At 38.7% G+C, this 24,313-nt stretch overlaps 1 protein-coding gene across 3 annotated transcripts in view; it reads left to right on the top strand.

Moving 5' to 3' along the window:
- The window catches only part of LOC102000083 (zinc finger protein 568-like), a 55,769-nt gene that overhangs the window by 6,712 nt on the left and 24,744 nt on the right, over nucleotides 1-24,313 (top strand). Inside the window, exons 5-7 of one of the 3 annotated variants that reach the window (XM_026786271.1) lie at nucleotides 6,309-6,435; nucleotides 6,650-6,745; nucleotides 13,955-15,465. In XM_026786271.1, the coding sequence (XP_026642072.1) occupies nucleotides 6,309-6,435; nucleotides 6,650-6,745; nucleotides 13,955-15,465 (1,734 nt within the window). Of the gene's footprint in view, nucleotides 1-6,308; nucleotides 6,436-6,649; nucleotides 6,746-13,954; nucleotides 16,486-24,313 lie in introns of those variants that run through there. The other 2 variants (XM_026786269.1, XM_026786270.1) reach the window with 2 other exon arrangements.

Below are 24,313 nucleotides of genomic sequence, written 5' to 3'. Positions count from 1 at the left end.
TGCTCTTAACCTCTGAGCCATCTCTCCAGCCCCTGTGTGCGACTAGATTACATGCCAGTTAGAAGAATCCTCTTCAGTATTGTCATAGCTTTGTGTTATCCCACTATAAGCTATGTATAGCTTAATTCACGTAGCCATTATCAGAACATTGTGGCAGATGTTATTTTAATTTTTATAGATAAAGTAAGTAAAAATAGGGTTAAGAAGCTTATACAGTCAGGTACCAGTGTGTAATAAACTCAGGTTCAAACCCTTGACTTTAGTGCGCACACTCTAGTGTGGCCCTGAGTAAAGAAGTGTACAGGTTTGCCATTTGGCCTATCCCTATCATTTGTCCTTTTTATTTGTGCCTTAATGAGTCTGTGTTTTATTAAGTTAAAACCCCTGTTACTTGCTAATATGTTACTTGTTAATATGGATTTTTATATATGTATATAAAGGGAGTTAACAAATTAAGAAAATAGACTAAGTTGTAATGTACTGATTGTACATCTTATACAGCCTGTCCTGGAATGTAGACTAGGCTGGCCTCCTACTCACAGAGATCTGTCTGTCTCTGCCTCCTGAGAGCTGGAATTAAAGGCATGTGCCACTGCAACCAGGCCAATTTGTCTTTTTTGGTTTTTTATGATTTATTTATTATATATACAGTGTCTGTCTGCAAGTATGCCTGCACACCAGAAGAGGGCATCAGATCTCATTTACGGATGGCTGTAAGCCACCCTGTGGTTGCTGGAAATTGAACTCAGGACCTCTGGAAGAGCAGTCAAAGGTCTTAACCTCTGAGCTATCTCTCCAGCCCTCAGTTTATCTTTTTTTAAATTTGTAATTTTTTAAATTTACTGTGTGGAGTGTGTGTGTATGTGGTGTAGGTGGATGAATGTCTGTATGCCACAGGGAGCACGCAGAGGTGACAGGACAACTTTAGGCGTTGGTTCTTGGCTTCCACACGTTGAGCAAAGTCTCTTTTTTCTGCTGCTGTGGTGTGTACTCCAGGATAGTAATCCTACAAGCTTCCCCAGATTCTCTTATGTCTGCCTCCCATCTCACCATAGTAGTGTTGGATTACATGTAGTGATGAGGCGAGCGGGCCGTGTCCCGCTGCCCGGCTAGCTTTACCCGAAATAATTACACAGAAACTGTATTCATTTAAAACACTGCCTGGCCCATTATATCTAGCCTCTTCTTGGCTAACTCTCGCATCTTAACCCATTTCTAATAAATCTACGTATCACCACATGACTGTGGCTTACCGGCAAGATTCTAGCCTATGTCTGTCTTGGGCCGGAGAGCCATGGCGTTTGTCTGTCTCTGCTTTCTTCTTCCCAGAATTCTGTTTTGTCTACTCCACCTATCTAAATTCTGCCCTATCTAAAAGCCAGTTTCTTTATCTGACCAATGAAAGTAACACATAGACAGAAGACCCTCCTACATCATTATAGGTGTGTACTACCACATCCAGCTTTTTGTATGGGGTCCAGAGATCAAACTCAGGTTATCAGGCTTGCTCAGCCATCTCCCCAGCACTAAATTGATTTGTCTTTTATTAAATTTTCAAGAGTTTTTTTTTTCATATCATGTCCAAGGAAACATGACCTAACCTGACCTCTTGGTTTCTCTAGGCTCCATTGAATGAAGAATTATCTTGGACCAGACATTAAACACACAAACACTATTAAAAATGTATTAAAACCATGTGTAGGGCAGATGAAAAGACTGAGCAGACAAGTGTTTGTTGTCATTATAGCTCGGGGTATATCTTGATAGAGTACTCTCTGTAGGTGGAAGTGTCCTGACTCTGAGTCATTTTCCAAATTAGCACACAGAAGCTTAGTGTTACTTATAAATGCTTGACCAATAAATCACTTATTAAAGGAGTGGGTGTGGCTGCAGTGACTTGCTCTGCCCCATTCCTTAGCTTCCTGAGAGTCTTAATTTTGTGTTGGATGCTGGCTGGAGTCACGTTTACCACTCCAACTCTGGGAAGTTTCTGAGTCCACACTGCTTATATGTAGTGTGCCACCCACTGCTCATAAACCCCCGTGGAATTGTTTGGTGGCAGGGCCTCTTAAAAGAGCCATGCCATTTTTGCTGCTAATGCTAAATCAGGAAGCCGTGCCTATCCTATAGAAAGCAGTTACTCAGAAGCCAAGTTTGACTCCATTTTTGTGTGTGTGTGTGTGTGTGTGTGTTTAGAATCATTTTTAAAGCTTTTTGAGGCTTTATGTGGAAATTCTTGCCTAACTTTTGGGTGCCATGTGTAGGTGGAAGTTTCTGTCCCACAGGCAGCTTCCCAAATTACCACATAGAGGCTTAATATTACTTAGAAATTGTCAAGCAGTAGCTCAGGCTTATTATTAACTAGCTCCTACATTTTAAGTTCCTTATTTATGCTCTGTCACGTTATGGTACCTTTCTCATTACTGCATGCCCATCTTGCTTGCTCTGTGTCTGGCTGACATCTCTTTACTCTGCCCTTCTCCTTCCCATCATCCTTAGTTTGGTTGCTCTGCCTTTATTTCTTACCTGGCTACTGGCCAGTCAGTCAGCATTTTATTAAACCAATTTGAGTTACAAATCTTTACATTGTACAAGATGATTCCACAGCAGCCCTCCTGTCTCTATCCCTGAAACCCACATAGTGGAACTTAAAGTATCAAATGCTCATGATGTTCTCCACCATAGATAGACAGCAAAAAGTAGTGCTCACATAGTCTTAATTATTTGGTGCCCTGCTCAAAGACTGTTAAAATCACCAAGCAGGTCCACTCGTGTTAGATATCTATAAGAAATAAAACTTCAGTGACAAGGTGTGCTTTTTATTATCAGTGTAAAAGAAGAAAGGGCAACTGACTTAAAACTACTGTGAGAAGCTAACACAGCACTCTCTGCTTTGATGGATATTTTTGAAGGTCTCAAAGTATTCATCAGATATTTTGTTCTAATTTTACTCTTAGTGTGCTTCATTCTTGAAAATAGTTTCTCAGAAGCTGGAGAAAGCAGCTAAGAGTACTTGTTACTCTTACAGGGGACAAGTTTCAATTCCTAGCACCCACATGGAAACTCTGACATCATTAATTTCAGTTTCGAGGAATCCAGCAGGCATGCATGTGCTGCATATACATGCATGCAGACAAACATTCATGAATATAAAATTTAAAATATAATTATAAAAACAGAAGCCATTTCTTTAGTTAAATTATAGTTTTGTTTTCATCAGTGTCTCCGGTAAAGGTGACCCATAGAGCCACCTGGGTAGGATCAGCCCTGCCACCTACTGCTGAAGTGTACAGCTTCAGACTAGCGGCTCTGCTCTCCAGGCTTGTTTGATAGGCGTGCCAGTGTCTTCATTCACCTGCTGTAGTCTGACGAGACAGACTGACTTTAGAAATAGCCCTTTTTTCAGGCCTGAGCAACAGTCTCCCCATGTTGCCTAATGACACCCCCTTAGTAAATTGTCTGTCTTTGTTATTAGGTGGCTGCCATGTAACTAACTAGCTTTTACAGTAGGATCCGAGATAGAACTTGAACATTATTTATTAGTGCACACAGAGGACAACTTTTGGGAGCTGATTTTTCCCATCCTACTGTGGGGGCTTGAACTTTGGTCGTTAGGTTTGTATGACCAAAACAAAACAACAACATCAAAAAAAAAAAAAAACCAGTCATTTTCCCAGCCCTGAGTTGCAATTTTAAAAATAAATGTTGAAAAGATGGGCTGTTTTCCATGCTACTATTTTCAGCCCAGATCACAGTTCTTGAAAACCATGGGATTTGGCAAAATGTTTTGCATGTAATGCCCTTTATATAGTCCTTCTTAAATTAAAGTCTTTGCACTTACATAGATTCCCTACAGAGTAATAAAAATATAGTCACCTGTTTTTTGTTGAACAGTCTTGCTTCAGCTATAGCCTTTTTGTTGGTTTGTTTTGTTTTTTTGTGATGTTTAAAAAAAAACATGTTGGGGTTTAAAGGGGAGGTATTTACTTTCATTATGCAAATTAATAGGAAAATACAAAGCAGGGTTTGGACCCTCCCTACTGTCATCTGGTGTGTAGCAGATTTGAGGTCAGCCTGGAGTACAGGAGACCCTTTCTAAAACAATAAAAATGACTCACTATACTTGTTACATGCTCTCTTTAAACTCTAAGATTACTGATTGTATCTTATTCTTGATTTAGATTTGACAAATGTTTGTTTAATTTATCAAAAATATTAAGATATTAAGTTTTTACAAATAAGATACATAAGAATACAGATATATGTAAGTACACTTATAGCCTTTTAAAGTGTAAGATTAATTTATTTTTACATTGTCAGTTCTTAAATACCAAGTATTTGCACTAAAGGTTTTCCTCCTTTGAGCATTTTACTTACTGTTTTATATCTGTGAGTGTTTCTTCTGCATGTGTGTCACCTGTGTGTGGTGTCCCGAGTCTGGAGTTAAAGAGGGCTCTGAGTCCCATGTAGGAGCTGGGAAGTGAACGTAGGCCCTCAGAGGAGCAACCAGTGCTCTTAACTGCTGAGCCATCTCTCCTCTGTCCCAGCTGAAGGGTTTTGTTTTTGTTCATTTGATTGTTTGATTTTAATTATTTCTTCATTCCTTCAGTCTAAAATCTCTTTTAGTTTTCATTTTGAGATCAAGTTGGTCTTTATCTTGGCTTCATGTGTAATTACAGAGATAGGTCAAAATCTTCAGTAGTCTTGTGAGCCTTTAATGAGTTTGGTTGGTCCAATTTTGGGCAGCAGCAGCAAGAATGTTTTATGTGTGCATTTGTGATGCAATGACTACACCCCGAATGACTACTGCACCAAAGTTTTCCACGTCTGGTTTATCAGTCTTCTCTGCCAGTTCAGACTGTGCTGCAACACTCAGCTTTCATGGATGAGTCCGTGTTTTCCATGAAGCTTTCATGGATGAGTCCGTGTTTTCCATGAAGCCCCGGCAGTAGAAAGGTTTTCAGGTCCAGGAGTTCTTGAGTGTCCAATTGACATCTTAAATTGCATTATTTGTGGCATTCCCTCTGATTTAGAGAGAAAGCATTGCATGATGGGTAAAAACCTGTAGCTCTGCAGCCACATCACTTGAGCTAGAATCCTGGCTCATATCCCTATGAGAGCCTTGTGATGGGTGCATTACTTTTAGCTACGGTACTCTTGCATTTTAAATACTGTTAATACCTACGCATAGTCTTGTTAGGAAATTTTTAAAAGTTAATATGCACCTGGGTGTGGTACTGATCGCCTTTAATCCCAGCTCTCAGGAGGCAGAGGCAGGTGGATCTCTGAATTCCAGGCCAACCAGACTTACACAGCAAAACTGTCTCAAAACCAAATAAAGTTAATATGCCAAGAGAAATTCCAACATTGCCTCCCATGTCTTAAATACGCTGTAGATGATGGTAATGCCAGTCAGTGTTGACAACAGGAATAGTCTAATTCCTAGAAGCGTTTTTTGAAGCCCAGCCCTTTTGTAGTTGTTATTTATGTCATCACATTTTACTGCTGAGTAAATTCTTCCCAAAGATTGGCTATGAGGATGCTTTTCTTTCTTACAGATTTCTCAAACAAAATATTTTCCCTTTTTACTTGGGTATTAGACATTTTAAATAATTTAAAAGCAAGAACTAGTCATCAAGTTGCTTTCTTTTCCAGAGATACTTCATTTGTTTTTTTATTTCCATTATGCTATTATCATAGTATTATTTCTAATATGTTGATTGTAAATTAAAACTTGTGTCTCTTTCTTGAATATTTCATTTGGTTCTCTGTAGTCCTGTTAGCACAATATTACATGTTTCTTTAGCCATTCACACTCACTGGCCATGGAGTTAGCTTCCAGGTCTAGGTGTGACTCACATGTTCTCTTCTTCCGTCCTGTGTCTGACTTCATGCTGCACATTTTATCTGGACGTCTACTAGGAATTCAAATATTCATGCCTTTTCTTCTTGCCTGCTTCTTTCTCTCTCCCTTTACTCTGCCCAGTTCCCTTTCTCACTAAAACCTAACCACTGTCAGGTCTGAACTACTTACTCATCCCTGTCACAGTAAAGAGTCACTGGGTGCTGCTGTCAGCTAATAAAGGAGAATGGAGAGTGCTCGCTGAGTTAGTGATCACAGACTCTTAGAGGTACTGTCACTGTGGTGTATTACCCCGTTTACACGCGGACACTTGGTAAGGGTGAAGACTTCAAAACCAATTTTTAATAAGCTTTGACCCTGTTTACTAGCTAATGAATTCTTACTTGTTTTGATCACAGGCCCTAATTTTGATGACTTTAGATTAATTGGGATTATGTTTTTATAGAAAACAGTGACATTCGAGGATGTGGCTGTGGACCTCACCCAGGAGGAATGGCAGCAAATGAAACCTGACCAGAGGAGTTTGTACCGAGATGTGATGCTAGAGACCTACAGCAACCTAGTTACCGTAGGTAAGGGAGCGGTCTACTTACCGTGGACTTCCTCCCTCTGCAGTGTGTGCCTCGCCTGTGCTCTGACCTTGAGGGTTGGTACTGATAACTGTGTCCTTGTGCAAGTTCCTTGATTCTCCTCCTTCCTACATCCTCAGGACCCCAGGACTCAGCCCCAGATCTGTATGACTGTCTCCAGCACTAACATGCAAGGTCTTTCCTGTCTCTGTAATAGGTGGTCCAATCCCCAAACCAGATGTGATCTTGAAGTTAGAGCAAGAAGAGGAGCCCTGGGTGGTGGAGGAAGAGATGTTCTGGAGACGCTCTGCAGGTGAATAAGTGAGAAGTAGCTCTGAGTGTGAAAGCCACATGACAGTTGTCAGTGAGGATTGCTTCCATTTCACATTTCCCAAGACTGTGTTGTCTGTAAATGACAAAGGCTATGTGATGTACTGTTTGTTTGGTTGTGTGACATTTCTATTTTAGGAATGACTCTGCCCTATTGGAGTTATGTTCTTTAGTTTTTTGAGGGGCAGTAACCCATGTGATTTCAGGATATGGGCGTTCTGGTGTATTTACAGCTTACCTTTATGATTTTTGTACCTATGTTTGATCTTCACCCCCTCCCTCATGTTCATAGTTTATTTCCTTACATATTCAACATTTCGTGGAGTGTGATATTTTAAAATCAGCTTTATTTTATACATGGGTTTCCTTTAATTTTTGGCTTCACTAGCCCCATGGTTGAGAAACTTTAAGTTCCTAGCTTAGGAATGCTGTGGTGGCCTCTTCCTGCTTTCTCACTTCTTCCCTTGAATGTTTTGAAAATAGAGCATTTGCCTACTTGGTTAAAAATGGAACCATCCAGAAGATACATTTAAACAGTGTCCTTTGTTTCTGCAGTTGCATTCACTCTTGTCTTCAGAGCTCTTGTTTATTTTGCATGTATTTTATAGATTTAACTGTCTTATTTGGAGGAAACCATACTGAATTTTCCTAGAACTGTGCTGGACTTATGAGTTAACTTTAGCAGTTTGTCAAGCTCTTGTTTTCTTTCTATCTACTTTGAGAAATGGAACTTTCTAAATTTTCTTTTGTAGAACATGGATTGTTTGTTAGGTTTACCTAAGCTTTTGACAAGAAAGAAAAACAAGTTCTTTTAGAACTAAAGAGGGATGCTGGGTGGTTGTGGCACATTTGAATTCACAGATACTGTATCCCTGAAAAATGCTAGAACCAACTAAAAAAGTATGCCACATTGTACAAGAGTCCAATGAGGTGCTAGGAATGTCTGTAACACATACAAAGCAGCTTTCATAAATATTTCACAACTAAGTGGATATAAACGAAAGAATGAACATTATAGTAATAGCGGTAAAGAGAAAATACTGTTTGGAGCATGGGCATGTAACTGTACAAAACAAAATCTACATGGGGCTTAAAATTTAGAGGATTTTTGTTGTTTGTTTTCTTTTGTTTGGATGAGTTTTTTGGTTTCTTTGTTTTAAGGGTGAATCTCTAGAGAACCCCATGCTGCCATTGAAATTCCTTGAAGTTGTGATTCTTCTGCCTCTCCCATTCAAGTGCTGTGTTTTTGGGGTGCTGGGGATCAAACCAAGGGCTTTGTCCATGCTGGGCAAATACTCTACCAACTGAACCACATCCCCAGCCCAACTAGAGAAATGACTCAGCAGTTACAGAGGACCTGAGTTTGGTTCCCAGCACCCACGTGGCAGCTCACAGCCATCTGTAACTCCAGCCTCAGGGGTTCTGAAACCCTTTTCTAGTTTGTTGGGTACCTACGTGCATGTGGTACACATACATACATTCCAATGCACATAAAAATATTAAAGATATCAGGAAAATACCTTTTTAAACTATTATATTTGACAAGATTGTATCTAAAGTTTTTTGTTTTTTTTGAAATATTTATTTATTTATTATGTATACAATATTCTGTCTGTGTGTATGTCTGCAGGCCAGAAGAGGGCACCAGACCTCATTCCAGATGGTTGTGAGCCACCATGTGGTTGCTGGGAATTGAACTCAGGACCTCTGGAAGAGCAGGCAATGCTCTTAACCACTCTCTTTCCCAAACAAAGGCTTACTGTATTTTCTGTGAGCTTTAGGCAATTCTGTGTTATTTTCTACTTTTAAATATTGTTGGAAAAGAAGCTTCGTTGCTTTGTGTCATAAATCACTTGTTCTGTTTGCCCATACAAGTAAACCAGGGTTTACAGTTGAAGGCTGCTTTGTTGTATTTTCTTTAAGGCTCTAGAAGTCTTGCCAACTATGATCAGTGTTTCCTTTTGACTTGTGGTTCTTCTGTCCTTTGTCCGTTTGTTTGCTTTGTTTCTAGTGTTAGGAGTCAGCTTCCCCTTGTGTATTCTAAGCACAAACACCAAATAGCTCCCCCAGCCCAAAGATTCATGGTTTTGTTTTGTATGCTGTTATATATAGATTTGATAGTGGTCCTTTTTTGATTATCATTGTTCATCCTTAAATGGAGGTATTTTCTACTGGATCCACTACAAAAAGGAATAAAAAAATGTACTGAGCTAATAATAGGAAATCTTTGTGCTTCGTAGTGACCATGCAGTCAGGTTCAAAGGTGGGTTATCCATTGCCCCAAGCTGCAGAGATTATCATTTTCATGCTTCCTTTGGTGTTGAAAGTTCCGCTCACCCTCCTGTGCCAGTAGTCTATTAAAGTAGAACAAGGGTTATCTGCATCTGCTTTCTCAGCTGTGCCTTCCTTGTGAAGTCCATTAGGTTCCTTCTGCCAATGCCAACACACCTGGATCTCAGAGCTGCATGACACTTCTACGTTTTGCAGGACTCTCTTCCCTGTATATCTCATCCAAAAGAAGAAATAGGTCTTGACTTCTGGGATTCTTCTCTCCCTTGACCAACCCATTTTCTGTTTTTTTTTCCTTATATTCTTGAGTTAAAGTTTCATTGAAGATGTATTTATTATTCTGTACTCTGTTTGTAGGGTAGTGGAGACAGGTGTTTATAACCACCATAAGCCTGGGAAGGCTTGTGTTTATCAATCCCAAGGCCATTTTGTGCTTGGTCTGTGACATACTTGAAATACCCTGTATTCCCTTGTGCAGCATTGCTTCGTAAGCTTCCTGCTGACTTCTCCCCGCTGTATGATAGCTTTCTGCTGCTTTGTCCCCTTTCCCCTGCGTCCATATAGAAGATGCTCCACTGCTTAATAAACGCCCTTAATAAACGTCCTGGCATGAGCCATCAGCTTACACAGTCCTCCTGACCCCAGCATTTTGTCCTCTTATGTTCTCATTCCTGCTTTTCCTCCTTGGCACCACAGTTGAGGTTTAAAGCAGGTCTGAATTTCAAGTGACGTGGAGTTGACGGCACTGCAGAGGTGTGGAAACCATAGGATGAGCTGTTAGCAGCTGCAGCCAGAAAACCAGTGAGTGGAGATGGTTGGCTCTTGATCGCTATACTTTAATTGGAAATGTGGCTTATTCATTAAGCATATATAAAAATAAATTATAACTAGATAGTTGACATTCTCTTCATATTTACTAAAAGTTTTGGATTGGAATTTAGTTTGGACAACCTGAATCTTCAGATGCTTTCATAATTATTACTTTATGAAACTAATAGACTTTAGGTATATAGAATGAACAGATTTACCAGGATTCTATGATAGTTCATGTAGGCAAAAGTAATGAGAACTTGTGGTTTCATGTTTCTTGATCTAATGGAGATGTTGTTTTCCTTTTATATAGTTATCCATTGCCCCAAGCTTTATTTCAGTATGTGTGTATGTGTTTGTGCACATGAGTGTGAGGGACACAGGACAATATCATCCTCAGAATTGCTATCCACTTCATTTAAGACAGAGTGTGTCATTGGCCTGGAACTTGCCAGTAAGGCTAAACTGGCTGGCCATTGAGCTAAAAGGATCCTCCTGTTGCCATGTGAATGTTGGGAATTGAACTTGGGTCCTCCTGCTTGTAAGGCAGGCACTTTACCAACTAAGCTATCTCCTTGGTCCAATTTCTCTGTATTTTAATATGCATTTTTAGTTTTCTCCAAAGTAATACTTGCAGTTGTTTAAAAAAGTCAATAGAAACACAGATCTTGCCAGCCTGGTCTATAGAGTGAGTTCCACAACAGCCAGGACTACACAGAGAAACCCTGTCTCAGAAAAAAACAAACAAACATTTTATAGTGGTATCCTATTCTAGCCTTATCTTTCACCTCCTTTGGTGAAATAATTTTTTAAAAAGGTAATGAAGATTTTCATGATTTTTTTTGAGTACTAGACTGTACTGGTTAGATCAGAACCCAGAAGCTATGTTCATTGTCCTAAGTACCAGTATCTATAAGTCTTTTATTTCTAAACTTTCTCATGTCCTACCTGGAGGTACAGCCTTTAGGACACTAAGAATGGAGGTCTCACAATTCAGTATATAAATGTTCATATAATTCTTACTTTTTTGTTAACATGTATCCTATATCTGCTTGCTTCTAAGTCTAGAGTATCTTTGGTTCATTTTCTCTAGAAATAAGCCTTTTTCTTGCCTGGGTTGTAAAGAACCAATCATGTTCTTGTATAGATAGTTAAGTGATAGTATAGTCAAGGCCAGTTATAGCAAAGGAGATGTAGTAGCTGCTATTTAAGGATTGTGAGGATATTAGATGGCTCACAGAGCTTGAGAAGGACCAAAGGGGCTGTAGTCTGTGCATTTCCAGGAGTGAGTCACAATGGGTGTCTATAGGAGTGAACTGCTGAAGGCGTTCTCAGAAAATAATCAAGGAAATGCTTGAAGTTGAACTGAAGAAATGCTTTCCACTGTGAGTGCTTGCTGCCTGTTTTGGTCTCTTAAAAAAAAATGTCCATCTCCTCACTTAGTTCTGAATCTAATGTTCATGTTTGCAGGTGACAGTTCTGTCAACTGCATGTGAACCCTACATGCAGTTGTGCTTAGGAAAGGTAGTTTGAACTGCTTCATCCTTTTTGGAAGATTGAAACATCTTGTGGTTGGAAGAGATGTTATTATACTTAAGCAAATCTATATCGTCTGTCTCAGGGATCTAATTGCTCTCTATTAAGATTTTAAAATCTCTTGTTTTTAGTGCAAGTTTTGCCCTATCTTTTTCTTTAAAATAATAATAAACTTAGATTTTTTTTTAATTCACTGGGGCAGATATCAAAGAGTGTGGTTGCTGAATCATATGTAAAAGTATTATTTAATTTTGCTGCCTAGTGAGATGGCTCAGGGCGTTAAGGTACTTGCCTGTCAAGCCTGACAACCTGGGCCCAATCCCTGGATCACATTATGGAAGTAAAAAACTGACTCCTGCAAGTTGTCCTCTGACTTCCTCATGCCCTCTCCCTCAAATAAATAAATAAGTAAATAAAAAGTAGTAAAAAATTATTTTAAAATGTATTTAATTTTGAAAGAAACTTCTGGATTATCTTTAAAGTGAATGTAGCATCTTGATTCCCAGCAACAGTGTCTGTGAGTCCCTACTGTGCATCCTTGTCAGCCTCTGGAGATGTCTGTGTTTAAGATTCCTGTACTAGCTGCTCAGTGTATGCCTTTGATGTTTTAATTTGCAGGAACCTCCCCAGTCGCATACAGTGTTGAACATGGTTGCATATGCTTAGTGACCACGTCTTTATATTTCTTTAAGTAAGGCTTTTGTCCAGGTTCCTGTTTATTTGTTTGACTGGATGCTTTGTCCTGGGGGTAGGGGAATTTCTTTGTTTTGGGTACACCGTGAGTCGCCATATAACCCTGGCTGTCCTTGATCTTCCAGTCTTCCTGCTTTGCCCTCCAAGTGCTGGAATCACAGACAAGTACAGCCACACCTAGCAAGGTTTTGTTTTTGTTTTTAATGTTAAAGTTTGTGTTCTCTGCATATGTCAGTGATCTTATGACATATTCTTCTGCAAGTACTTAGTATTCTAGCCTTATCTTCTCACTTGCTTGATGGAGTCTTTTGTACAGAGGGAGTTTTTAAATTTTCCTGAAGTTCAGCCTACTTTTTCATTGATCAGGCCTTTTCTTGTCCCCGCTCTCTCCAGCCCACCACCGCAACCCAGACTTTGTCCTGTGTTATCTTCTATTAGTTTTGGAATTTTGTGCTTGACACTTAGCTCTCTGGTTTGAGTTACTTTTTGTGAAAACTTTATATCTACACTGTTTATTTGATGCAGATGTTTAGTTATAGTGACTCTGTTTGTTGAAAAGGCTATCTATGACTATTTCCTTTGCTCCTTTGTCAAAGATTAATTGACAATATTTATTTGAGTCTATTTTCTGAGTTCTTTATCCTGTTCCATTGTTGTGTTTGTCTCTTCCCCTGCTTCCAGACTATATGATTGTTAGACCTTACTAATAAGTCCTGAAGTCAGGTGGTGTCTGTCTCACTGTCTTTCTCTTCTAATACTGTGTTCTCTCTTCATGTGCGCTTTAGAATCAGTTTGTCTCTGTATGCCGAGTAAAGTGCAAAATGAGATTACTTTGAACCTGGGAATCTAATTAAGAGCTAACATGCTGAATGCTGAATCTCCCTATCATCACTATTCAGTATTCACTATTCTTTAATTTTAGTAGTCAGAGTTTTGTGGTTTTCCCTTTATAGATCTTGTACATCTGTTATTAGATTTGTATTTCTTTTGAGGAATACTAATATAAATAGTGATGTATTCTTAATTCCAGATCCTGTTTGTTTGTTACTGATAAGCAATTTAGTTTTGCATGTTTACCTTGTGTCCTGCCACCTTTTTAATAATGATTGGTCACAACAGGTTTTAGTTGTTGATTCTCTTAGATTTTCTGCATGGATGACCACGTTGTCTTTGAACAGTATTAATGCTGCTTTTTCTGTCCCTCCAATTTGTACATCTTTTATTTCTTGTTCTTATCTAACTGTATTAGCCAAGAGCTCAGTGTGCTTTAGAAAGGTGGTAAAAAGAGTTCATGGTCTTGTCATCTCATCCTCATGATGCTTTTGATGTAGCATGTTACATGTGCTCTCCAGCCAACAGTCCTCTGCCTGTGTTCATCGTGTACAATCGTCTTGAAATCTTTTGTCTGTTGTATATTCCTTCCCATTTCTCTTACCTTTAAACTCTGACCTGTTTTTGGAAAGGAGGAGAAGTAAACTTACACATTTAGTCTGGCCCACTGTCTTTAACCACAAGTACTAATTTTATCTTATTGCTACTTGACTCCTTATCTAAGTCCTTTGTGTGTTTACCCTTTCATTTTCATTCCATTCATTGTGCCGATTTCTTCATTATTGTATATCCTTGTATATAGTCAGTGCTACTTAGATCTACAAATGTCAGGTTGTTGTTTTCCCATAATATTGTCTGTAGGTGTTAACTTCATCTCTAAGAACTAGGGGGCATTTGCAGTTTAGTTTCTTTTTTATTGGTGATTAAACCCAACTATAAAGATTCAACACCACATTAGCAAATTTCTAAATTGTTATGAATAGTTTAGTGATAGAAAATTTCACAAGTAATGATTTTTGGTCCTCCATTTTAGAAGTTTGGGAAGTTGATGAACAGATGGAGAAACAACAGGAAACACTTGTGAGGAAAGTCACATCCACCTCCGAGAAACCTCTGATTAAGGAAAATGTCATTGACTGTAAAGAGGTTGCAGAAATCTTTCTTCTGAGCTCAGATGTTGTTCCTTCAAGACAAAGCCTCTATGATCGTGACTCACTTAATAAGTGTTTGGAACAAAACTTAGATATTCTTAGTTATAATAAGGTTTGTGTAAGAGACAATAACTTTGAATGTAATAAGTATGGGGCTCCATTTTATCATTGCTCACCCTGTGCCATAGCTCCCTTTAAATGTGATCACTGTGGACAAGACTTCACACATAAACTTGACCTCCTCAGACATGAGAGAAACCATGCTGGAGAAAAACCTTATGGATGTAAAGAGTGTGGAAAGTCCTTTAGCAGGAAGGAAAATTTCATTACACATCAGAAAATCCATACTGGGGAAAAGCCATATATGTGTAAAGAATGTGGAAAAGCTTTCATTCAAATGTCTAACCTCATTAGACACCAAAGAATTCACACTGGGGAGAAACCTTACGCTTGTAAGGATTGTTGGAAAGCTTTCAGTCAGAAGTCAAATCTCCTTGAACACGAGAGGATTCACACTGGAGAAAAACCCTATGAATGTAAGGAATGTGGGAAATCCTTCAGCCAGAAGCAAAATCTTATTGAACATGAGAAAATTCACACTGGGGAGAAACCTTATGCGTGTAATGAGTGTGGTAGAGCTTTCTCTCGAATGTCCTCTGTTACTCTGCACATGAGAAGTCACACAGGGGAAAAGCCCTATAAATGTAATAAATGCGGAAAAGCTTTCTCTCAGTGCTCAGTATTTATTATGCATATGAGAAGCCACACAGGTGAGAAGCCTTATGTATGTAATGAGTGTGGAAAGGTCTTCTCACAAAGTTCTTCCCTTACTGTACATATGCGAAATCATACTGCGGAGAAGCCCTACGAGTGTGATGAGTGTGGGAAAACCTTCAGCCGGAAAGAGAATCTTATTACACATCAGAAAATTCATACTGGAGAGAAACCTTATGAATGTAATGAGTGTGGGAAAGCTTTTATTCAGATGTCAAATCTCATTAGACATCAGCGAATTCATACTGGTGAGAAACCCTATGCATGTACTGTATGTGGGAAAGCCTTTAGCCAGAAGTCCAATCTTACTGAGCATGAGAAAATTCATACTGGAGAGAAACCTTATCTTTGTAGTCAGTGTGGAAAAGCCTTTAGTCAGAGGCAAAATCTCCTTGAACATGAAAAAATCCATACTGGAGAGAAACCATTTAAATGTAATGAGTGCAGTAAGACTTTTTCTCGAGTCTCATCCCTTACTCTTCATATGAGAAGTCACACGGGGGAGAAACCTTATAAATGTGATAAGTGTGGGAAAGCCTTTGCTCGATGTTCATTACTTACTATACACATGAGAAGTCACACAGGTGAGAAGCCCTTTGAATGTAATACATGTGGGAAGGCCTTTGCTCAGAGAGCATCCCTTTCCATACATAAGAGAGGTCATACAGGCAAGAAACACTCTGTACTAAATGAGGCAATGCCTTATCTATGCAATGCCTTATTTACTTGAAATGTCTGATGTAAGTGCAAAACCAAGATCTCTTTGGAAAAATAATAAAACTTTGGAGTTTATGAGCAAATGCAGAGAAATATGTATATAGATAAATACAGTGTAATAAAATTTTCAATTCTGAGAATCTGTAGATAATACAGTTCCAAATAATTGCATAATATTTTTCTATAGTATTTTACAAAGTGATACTAAAATTCACGTAAAATAGAAGTGTAAACAAGGCATAGTGATGCTTGTCTAAAATTCCAGCATTTGGATGACAGGAAGATTGCCACAAGATTGAGGCCAGCCTGGTCTACATAGACTGTGTCTCAATAAATAAATAAAAGTCCATGAATTGCTGAGATGATTTTAGAAAAAGAATGGTATAAACATACTTATTGTAATCTTTATACTGTGGAGATCGAGTCACAGGAATCTAAGAGTTTGAGGTCAGCTTGTGCTACATAGTGAGATCCTATCTCAAAACAAAACAAAAGTATAATCCTAGTAGTACTTAGACTAGCACTTTTTATAATGTATGCTAAATTTACAGCCACTTCAAAGTGTATAGTATAGGAACATAATTAGGTGGGTGAGCAGGTTATAGAGTGCTCAGATACAGAACTGTGGAAATATGTGAACTTGGTGTTTGTCAGACATGAAATTATGAGTTGGCAAAGAATAATCTAGTCATTTGTTTCTGGAATGTTTGACTATTGGAGAAAATTAAAGTATAAACATTACTCCACTATAAACACTTCCAAAGGATTTGACCTTGAAACCATTGGATGCTGATGAGTATGATGGTGCATGTATCCTAGTGCTTGGGAGGCAGAGACAGGAGGATGAGGAGGTCAAGGCCAGCTTTGACTTCAAAGCAAACTGAGGTAAGCCTGAACTACATAAGACTATCTTGGGGCTGGAGAGATGGCTCAGCGGTTAAGAGCACTGTCTGCTCTTCTAGAGGTCCTGAGTTCAATTCCCAGCACCCACATGGTGGCTCACAACCATCTACAATGGGATCTGATGCCCTCTTCCGGCACACAGGTGTACACGCAGAGAGCACTCATACATAAAATTAAATAAAGTTTAAAAAAAAAAAGACTATCTTTAAAAGAAAAGAAAAAAATGCAGACTATTTGTCTATAACTCGAAGTCAAAAGAGTCAGTTTTGAAAAAGTAAAAAGATACAGTTCTAGTTCAGATTATTTTCATTTCTATCAGAGACTCTAGAAACTTGTAAATAATGAAAAGGAAATACATGCATATGAATTGAAAACCTGGATGCCCAGCAGTGGGCTAATGGATGAATAGAATACAACCTATCCCAAGGGTGGAGTGGTGTGTAGTAGTTAAAACAAGGAGATTCATAGTGTGCAGCAGAGGTAGTTACCTAAAACAGTGTGGAGTGAAAAATAAGATGCCGTGCAACATACTGTTTACTTTATCCATGTAAGTCTCAGTGAAACCCTTTACAAAGAATAGAACTGGGTTTTTGAAATTTATTGACTAGAAACTGGTTTTAGTGAAATTTTTATATATGTATATAAAGTTATTTAAACTTGGTTAGAAAGATTCATGCTAAGACCTTTTTAGTTTTGTCTTTCACAAGACATTGGGACTGAATGTGGGGAGGGTGTTCTTGGAAAGGGGCCTTTTTTGTCTTTAAAGAGACTAGTAGAACATAAAATAAATCTTAAAAGTTAGTGACACATGGTAGTAATATGACTTGTCTTTTTTTTATAATATCAAAATAGAACGATTCATGCAAGACACCTGAGTAGAGACTCCCTTTAAGCAAAGAAGCCATGACACACAATGATTCCTTTTTTTCCTCCCAGGTGATGGTGGTGTTTCCTAGTTATTCTCATATCAATTCGCTAAGAGAAACTTGTTCCCGTTAAAAAAAAATTCTATAAATATAGGATTCACATGCTCTTTCAGATGCTGAACCATTTTATCTGAAATATTTCCATATGTCTCTCAACATCCCAGAGCCAACGCAGAGGGATTAAGATTTTGAAATCATTCTGCCTCCATAGTGAGACCCTGACTCAAAAAACAAACTTTGTCTTGAGGGAACAAATTAGCTGGTAAAGCCCATCTCTTCCAAACATGAGTACCTGAATTTGATCCCCCCCCCCCCCAAAAAAAAAAGATAAGGCTTAGTGGTTCACAATTGTAATCCCAGCCTTGGGGAAAGACAGTCAGATCCCTGAGCCCTGCTAGCCAACTAACCTAGCCTATTTGGCAAATTCTAAGCCAGTTAGAAATCCTTTGCCCCTGCTTCCCCAAAATGAATGGCTCCTGAGGAATAACATCCAAGGTGTCCTGTGACCTCTCTGACCTCCATACAGATGTGTACACACTGAATACACACAAATACACATACCCACACAATCCTTAGAATGGTACTATATACTAAAAATTTGAAGTTAGTGTGTTTTATTCTTTGATATTTTGTTTCACATTTAACATTTTTGGTATTTGGATTCATCTTTCAACCAGTGACGTATTAAATCCAAGTAAGTTTTTATTGTGGCATTGGAAATATAAACTCAACATTAATAGATGTACGATTGTTATTTTCTTTGACAAAGTGCTAAGTAAAGCGATTGTTTATTTGGACAGCTGCTCGACCCTGAGCCATATATATCCAATCTTTTATTAAATTCATCTTTGAAGCAGTGATGTCTTAGGTTAAGGAAATCTGTATCATAAGTTATTTACTTATTCGTTTGAGGCCAGGTCTCATGTTTCGCGGTCTGTCTTCAACTTGCTTTGTAGCTAAGGATCAGTTTGAACTTCTGATCCTCCTTCCTTGCCACCTCCCAAGTGGTTGAGAATATGCACCACCCTGCCTTGCTTATGAATTGCTGATTCTTAAACCCAGGGCTTTAACTGAGCCACATCCTTAATCTAAATTATCCCAAGTTTGAAAATCTGAAGTTAGTGTAATGAAAATGTGGTTTTTATTTCTTTGTGATGTTTTTGTTTGTATGTGTGTAGTACTAGGAATTGAAACACTGCTCCTTCTCACTACGCCTCACCTTTGCTTTTCTCAGACAGGTTTTCATATGCAGCTCAGCATTGGCATTGAGCTCTGACTTCTCCCTCAGCCTCCCAAAGTATTGAGCTCATAGGCATTGCTACTGTGCCCAGCTGAAAAGGTGTTTTATACTAGTACATACCGCTCTCTCAGTCTGCCGTTATTCCACTAAGGATTTGCTAGGCTCCTAACTAATTACTAATGTCTTTAGCATCTTACAGAAATAATAAGATGTTCTAGGGAATTTGCTTTGTCATATTGGTGTTCTAACTCTGTGATTTTGCATATGGTTAACATAAACATTAATTTCATTGTTAATACATTTTGAAATGAGAAGCCTTTTATTAGGTGGCTATACACAATTTATTTGTTCAGTCTTAACCTGCAACCCATTTACACCCTTTCAAAACCATTGACTTACAGGCTTATCCAGTTTTGGTTGAAAGCAGTGAAGACCCCAAATTCTGAACAATGTTCTCTAAAAGGTCCTCATTCTCCTAACATATAAGACAATCTTTAAGTAATTTTTAAAATTTTTGTCATCTTTACAGTATTATTTAATGAGCAAAAAACCACTAATGCATTTTTTTAAAGACAAGAATTAAGGGTGTTGATCAAAGGGGTCTTTAGATTTTATATTTGAACACTAATTTGTTTGAAGTTGACTTCACATAAGTAATCTCTTTTGGATAAAAATTATTAAACATAACTATAACAGTTTGTACTGTTATGGTACTTTGAATGTTGGACAGTAGCTTGTCATAAATAGCAGGGATTAATTTTAATGGAAACAATGTTTTACTAAAATATTAATAAAGAATTATTATCATTCTGTATATTTTGTTCTTTGATAGGCTTCATGCTAAGTCTAGTTTTGTGAGCATACTTAATATTTATAGATGTAAAAATAATTTTCAAATTTATACATTGACGACATAAGAACCCTATGTAAATATTCTCAGTTGTAATGCATTTGTTTTTGTTTGGGTTTTTTTGTTTTGTTTGTTGTTTTTTGACTAGACTCTTTTTTTTTTCTCCCATTTTTCTATTCTTGTGTTTTTCTTTTTTATATTGGGCCTGTATTTCGTACGCTGCATACAGTTCTGTAAGGTGTATAAAATACAAGCTCTGCTGCCTCTTCCATTTACATGGATTTGAAGTAAATAGAGTTATTTTTCAACTGCAGATTGGAAGGCCCTCCTTAGGGTCCTCTTTGGTCCTCCCCTCCCCCCAGTAAGACTGACTAAACTCGATCAATAAGATGAAGTGCCTGGTTATAAACTGAATATGGGATCTAAGGGGGGATTTCACTGATTGTGATTGTTTACCAGGGAGCAAATGATCTGTCCTCTGTAAATTCACACTCACTTCCTCTGCCTTAAATGTTGGGACCAGAGATATACCAGTAGAAGTGAATTCACTAGGATCTTCTCATGTGAAAGATGAGAAAAACATAAAGCTCTTGTGCTTTCTTGGTGACCATGTGGGGTGTACTTAGATGTCAGCCCTTTTGAAATACCATGGGTGGTGTTGTCTATAACCAAGCTCTACTCCCTATGCCGAAGACTTTCAATTTTATCTATAGGAGAAAAGAGCATGTGGCTACTAAACACCCTCTGTCTTGCCAAAAACAGTAAAAGAGATAGTTGTGCTTCTGAAGGCTGCATGCTAGGACTCATGGCAGTACAATGTGAGATTGAATAAAATTATAGAGAGTGCTTCCTCTCCTGCACACTGGAGCACCATAGCTGTGGGGCTGCTATACAAAACAGAATTACGAAGCGGGGCAGTGGTGGTGCACACCTTTAATCCCAGCCCTTGAGAGGCAGAGGCAGAGGCAGGTATATATATATCTGAATTCGAGGTCAACCTGGTCTCCAGAGTCAGTTCCAAGACAACCAGGGCTGCTACCCAGAGAACCCCGTCTGGGGGGAGCAGAACTATGAGATAGACCAAGATCTTAGTAGATGGAGGGCCCGCAAGATGTAGACGAGACTCAAACCAGCTGCCAAACACTAAAATAGTCAAGCATAGTTACCTTAGTTTGCACTACATTCTTTGATGGATGTATTTTTTAACATCGGAAGGCATGGTAAAAAAAAAAAAAAAAAAGGCAAGGAAAATAGACCAAGTACACGAAGACAAGCATAAAACCAGGCTCAAATCCGACACAGATTTATAAGTAAGAAGTGTAAGATAAGTATGGTTGAAATGTTAAGGAGTGTTGTAGAAAGCATAGTCACTATGCAAGCAGACAAGTAATGTAAGCAAAGAAATGGATACATTCCAAAGGCTCAAGAGGAAACAGTAGGAAAGACATCTCTGATATGTACTGAACACAGCCAAGGAAGATTCAGGAAGTTGAAAATTTCAGATGAAATTTCTCAAGCTAAAATGCAACTCATAATAGCTGAACTGAAGATCAATTAAAAAGATGTAATTGTCACTGCAGTGTCAGAAGGAAAAGATAAATATGTTGACAACTAATGGCTGAGACTTTTCAAAATCGATAATCACAAAAATCGCAGATCCAGTAGGTTCAAAGGAACACCAAGCAGATTAAATATGAAAACTACCCGTGTATACCATATTAAAACTGCAAAAAAGACGAAGCAAACCTTGAAAGAAGTCAGTGGGGAGGGCTTTTCAAAGACCCTCCTGTTGTAATGTCTATTATGGTTTCATTTTGTATTGTTACTATTCCATAGAAGAAGGGTTAAGAAGCATTGGGTTTCTCTTCAGAAACCGTGCATACAAGTAAAGTATTTAATGTGTTTTTAAAGTCTGAATTCTATAGTGAAGTGGTTAAGATGGGGAAAAAAATGTTAAAACTGTCTGAGAGCTAGACACCGAAGGAAACCTCTGTCCTGGTTTCCTGAGGACAAGGCCTCTGAGGCTGTACCCAGAGAACCCATACCTTAACAGAAGTCACTGCAGAGGCAGGGTCCCATCCTTTAAAGTTTGAGATTCACCAGTCTTTGAGAAGTGAGAAGAGTTAGCACACTTGGTACTCAAAATATGTAGTTAGGAACAGAAACACCACTTTCTCAAACCTTTCCCAAAAACCTAAAGGGGAAGAAACATTTATCTCCTGTGAAATCAGCATTACCATGACAGAAAAGCCAGATAAACAATAATACAGACTAGTGCATCCTTATAAATACTCCTCAGGGCTGGGGAGGTGTCTCCGTGTTCTTGAGAGGACCTGGGTTTAGTTCCTGGCACCTCCATGGCAGCTCACGGCTGTAACTTCAGTCCTAGAGGTTCTAGCATCCTCTTCTGGCCTCTGTGGACACTGTACACGTGCCGTGCACAGACATACACCAGGCAAGACACCACCCATATGATAAATTAATTTTTTAATTTAAAATAATGATTCAAAAACACCTTGGTAAAACACTAAAAAACAATTTAAATATATGTTTAAAAGAATCACAAACCATAATATAATGGTACTTCTGAAATGTAAGGATGGCTCTTTATCTAAGAATCAATAAATGAAGCCAGTTGCCACGTTAATGTACTGAAGACACCATCAGTCAGCTGGCCTTAAAGGGGAGAATTGACAGAATTCAAGCCATTTCTTTTAGAAATTGAAAACCTGGGTGTTGTGCATAATTACAATCCTAGAGTTGGTTAGTGAAGATGGGAGGGTCAGGAGTGCAAGGCCAGTGTGTGCTACACCAGGGTGAGTCTAGGAAAAGAGAACAGAACCCTCTCGATAAAGTAATAAAAGGGAAGTAATCAACAGGTTGTCTCTACTCAAGGAAGGGACACTTAGCCATGTCCTCTTTCTCCAGCTGGCTATCTCAATAAAGGATTAAGCGCAACATACAGAAGCTTCATTGAAAATCTTAATGGTAAAAGATGAGGTCCTCTTGACATGAACCTATCAGTGGATAAAGAAAGTTCAGTCTGTACATAACAATGGGATATTAACAATAAGAAATGACATCCTGGAACATATAACATGAAAGTTCTTTGAAAACATGCTAAGTGAAGTAAGCCGTTAAACACAAAAGGCTAATTTTCTATGACTTAAACTTACTGGAGTACCTAGAATACGAGGATTCAGAAGTTGGCATAGAGGCTACCAGAGATGGGAACAGGGAGAACTGGAGTGATGTTTAGTGGGTAAAACAAATGGTGAGAATTGTCTGGAGATCGTGGTCATGACCGCATAATAATGAAAATATACAGGAAAAATGGATAAAATGATAAATCTTCCCACTCAAGTTCAAAAATTCCTCTCATAATCTCAGTATCTATATTGTCTTTGGAGTCATTTTCTTGCCAGGTGCTTTTGGCACACACATTTAATCCCAGCACTCAGGAGGCAGAGGCAGGCAGAGCTCTGAGTTCTGGGCCAGTGTGCTCTACAGAGTGAATTCCAGGACAGCCAGAGCTATACAGAGAAATGCTATCTTAAAAAAACAATTTTTTAAAAAGTCATTTTCTTCATTGTATTTTCTTGTTCTCTTCACTATATCCTTGATGTCTAGTACTTTTGTTTGTGTAGTAGACATGATGACATTGTCAAGATGTTAGACGTTTTTTAATATTTTTAAAAATATTTTAACTGAAGTAGAATTATACAATTTTCTGCCTTCCCATTCCTCCTTCCAATCCTCCCATGCCCCCCGCTCTCAAGTTGATAGCCCCCTTTTCTTTGATTATTACTATTACATACACAGTGTAAATGCGCACATACATATATATGCACAAGTAATTAAGTACAACCTGTTGGGTCTGTTTTTATTGTTTGGGTGTAATTGGACAACCCACAGAGGTGGTTTATCCCTCAGAGAAGCTAATTTCCCCAGCAGTTGTTAGTTGCCTGTAGTTCTTCATCTAGGGGTGCGACCCTTCGAAAATGTTCTCTTCCACACTAGATACATTCATTGATTCTGCCATTGTCCTGGCCTTGTTTATGTATCCATTTCTAAGAGAGGTTGTTTCCCAGCTGACTTCTTGATATTCTAACTCTCACAATCTCCGCATCCCCTCTTCCTTGGTGTTCCCAGAGCAATAGCTGCAGGAGCAGTGCGGTGCAGTGCAGTGCAGGTGTACCTTTGGAGCTGGGTTCCCTTCAGTCAGTTGATCCCTGCACTGTGTCTAGCTGTGGTTTTCTGTGATGGTCTCCATTTACTAAAGAAAGGCTTCTTTAATGAGGGGTGGTAGCTACGGTTATCTGTGGGACTGAGGTTAAGATTGATAATGTAGTAGAGAATTATGTTGAGGCAGCAAAGGGTGGTCGTAGATTCTTTTCTAAGGTCCATGACCTCACTAACCCTGGACAGCTGGCTAGGTTTCCAGTACCAGTCACGATTTCCCTCTTGTTGAGTATGCCTTAGGTCCAGGCACCGCCATATGAGTGCCATTTATTACCTCTGTACAGAAATCTTGCCGTCATCGTCATTGTCGTGGTTCATGGGTGTTGCAGTTGGGTGGGACTGTTTAATTGCTTCCTTTCCTTGGCAGCTTGCATAGTATTTTTTGGAAACATAGAAAAAGATCCAAAGGAAAGAGGCTTTTAGGCCAGATCCAATCTGAATTACCCAAGACTTGTGTCTTAAGTGTGCAGGGTCTTTAATACTTGGGACCAACCCTCAACCCCAAGAGTCAACATAGACTATGCTGATAGTCTCTGCTGTTTGGGGAGTCACTTGGACTATCCTGACCAATCCTTTAAAAGGTTTCTCA

The sequence above is a fragment of the Microtus ochrogaster genome, linkage group LG4 (genome assembly GCF_000317375.1).
Source record: "Microtus ochrogaster isolate Prairie Vole_2 linkage group LG4, MicOch1.0, whole genome shotgun sequence".
NCBI lineage: Eukaryota > Metazoa > Chordata > Mammalia > Rodentia > Cricetidae > Microtus > Microtus ochrogaster.
The sequence above is the reverse complement of the archived record's forward strand: the minus strand, read 5'-3'. Positions and strand labels throughout refer to the sequence as shown.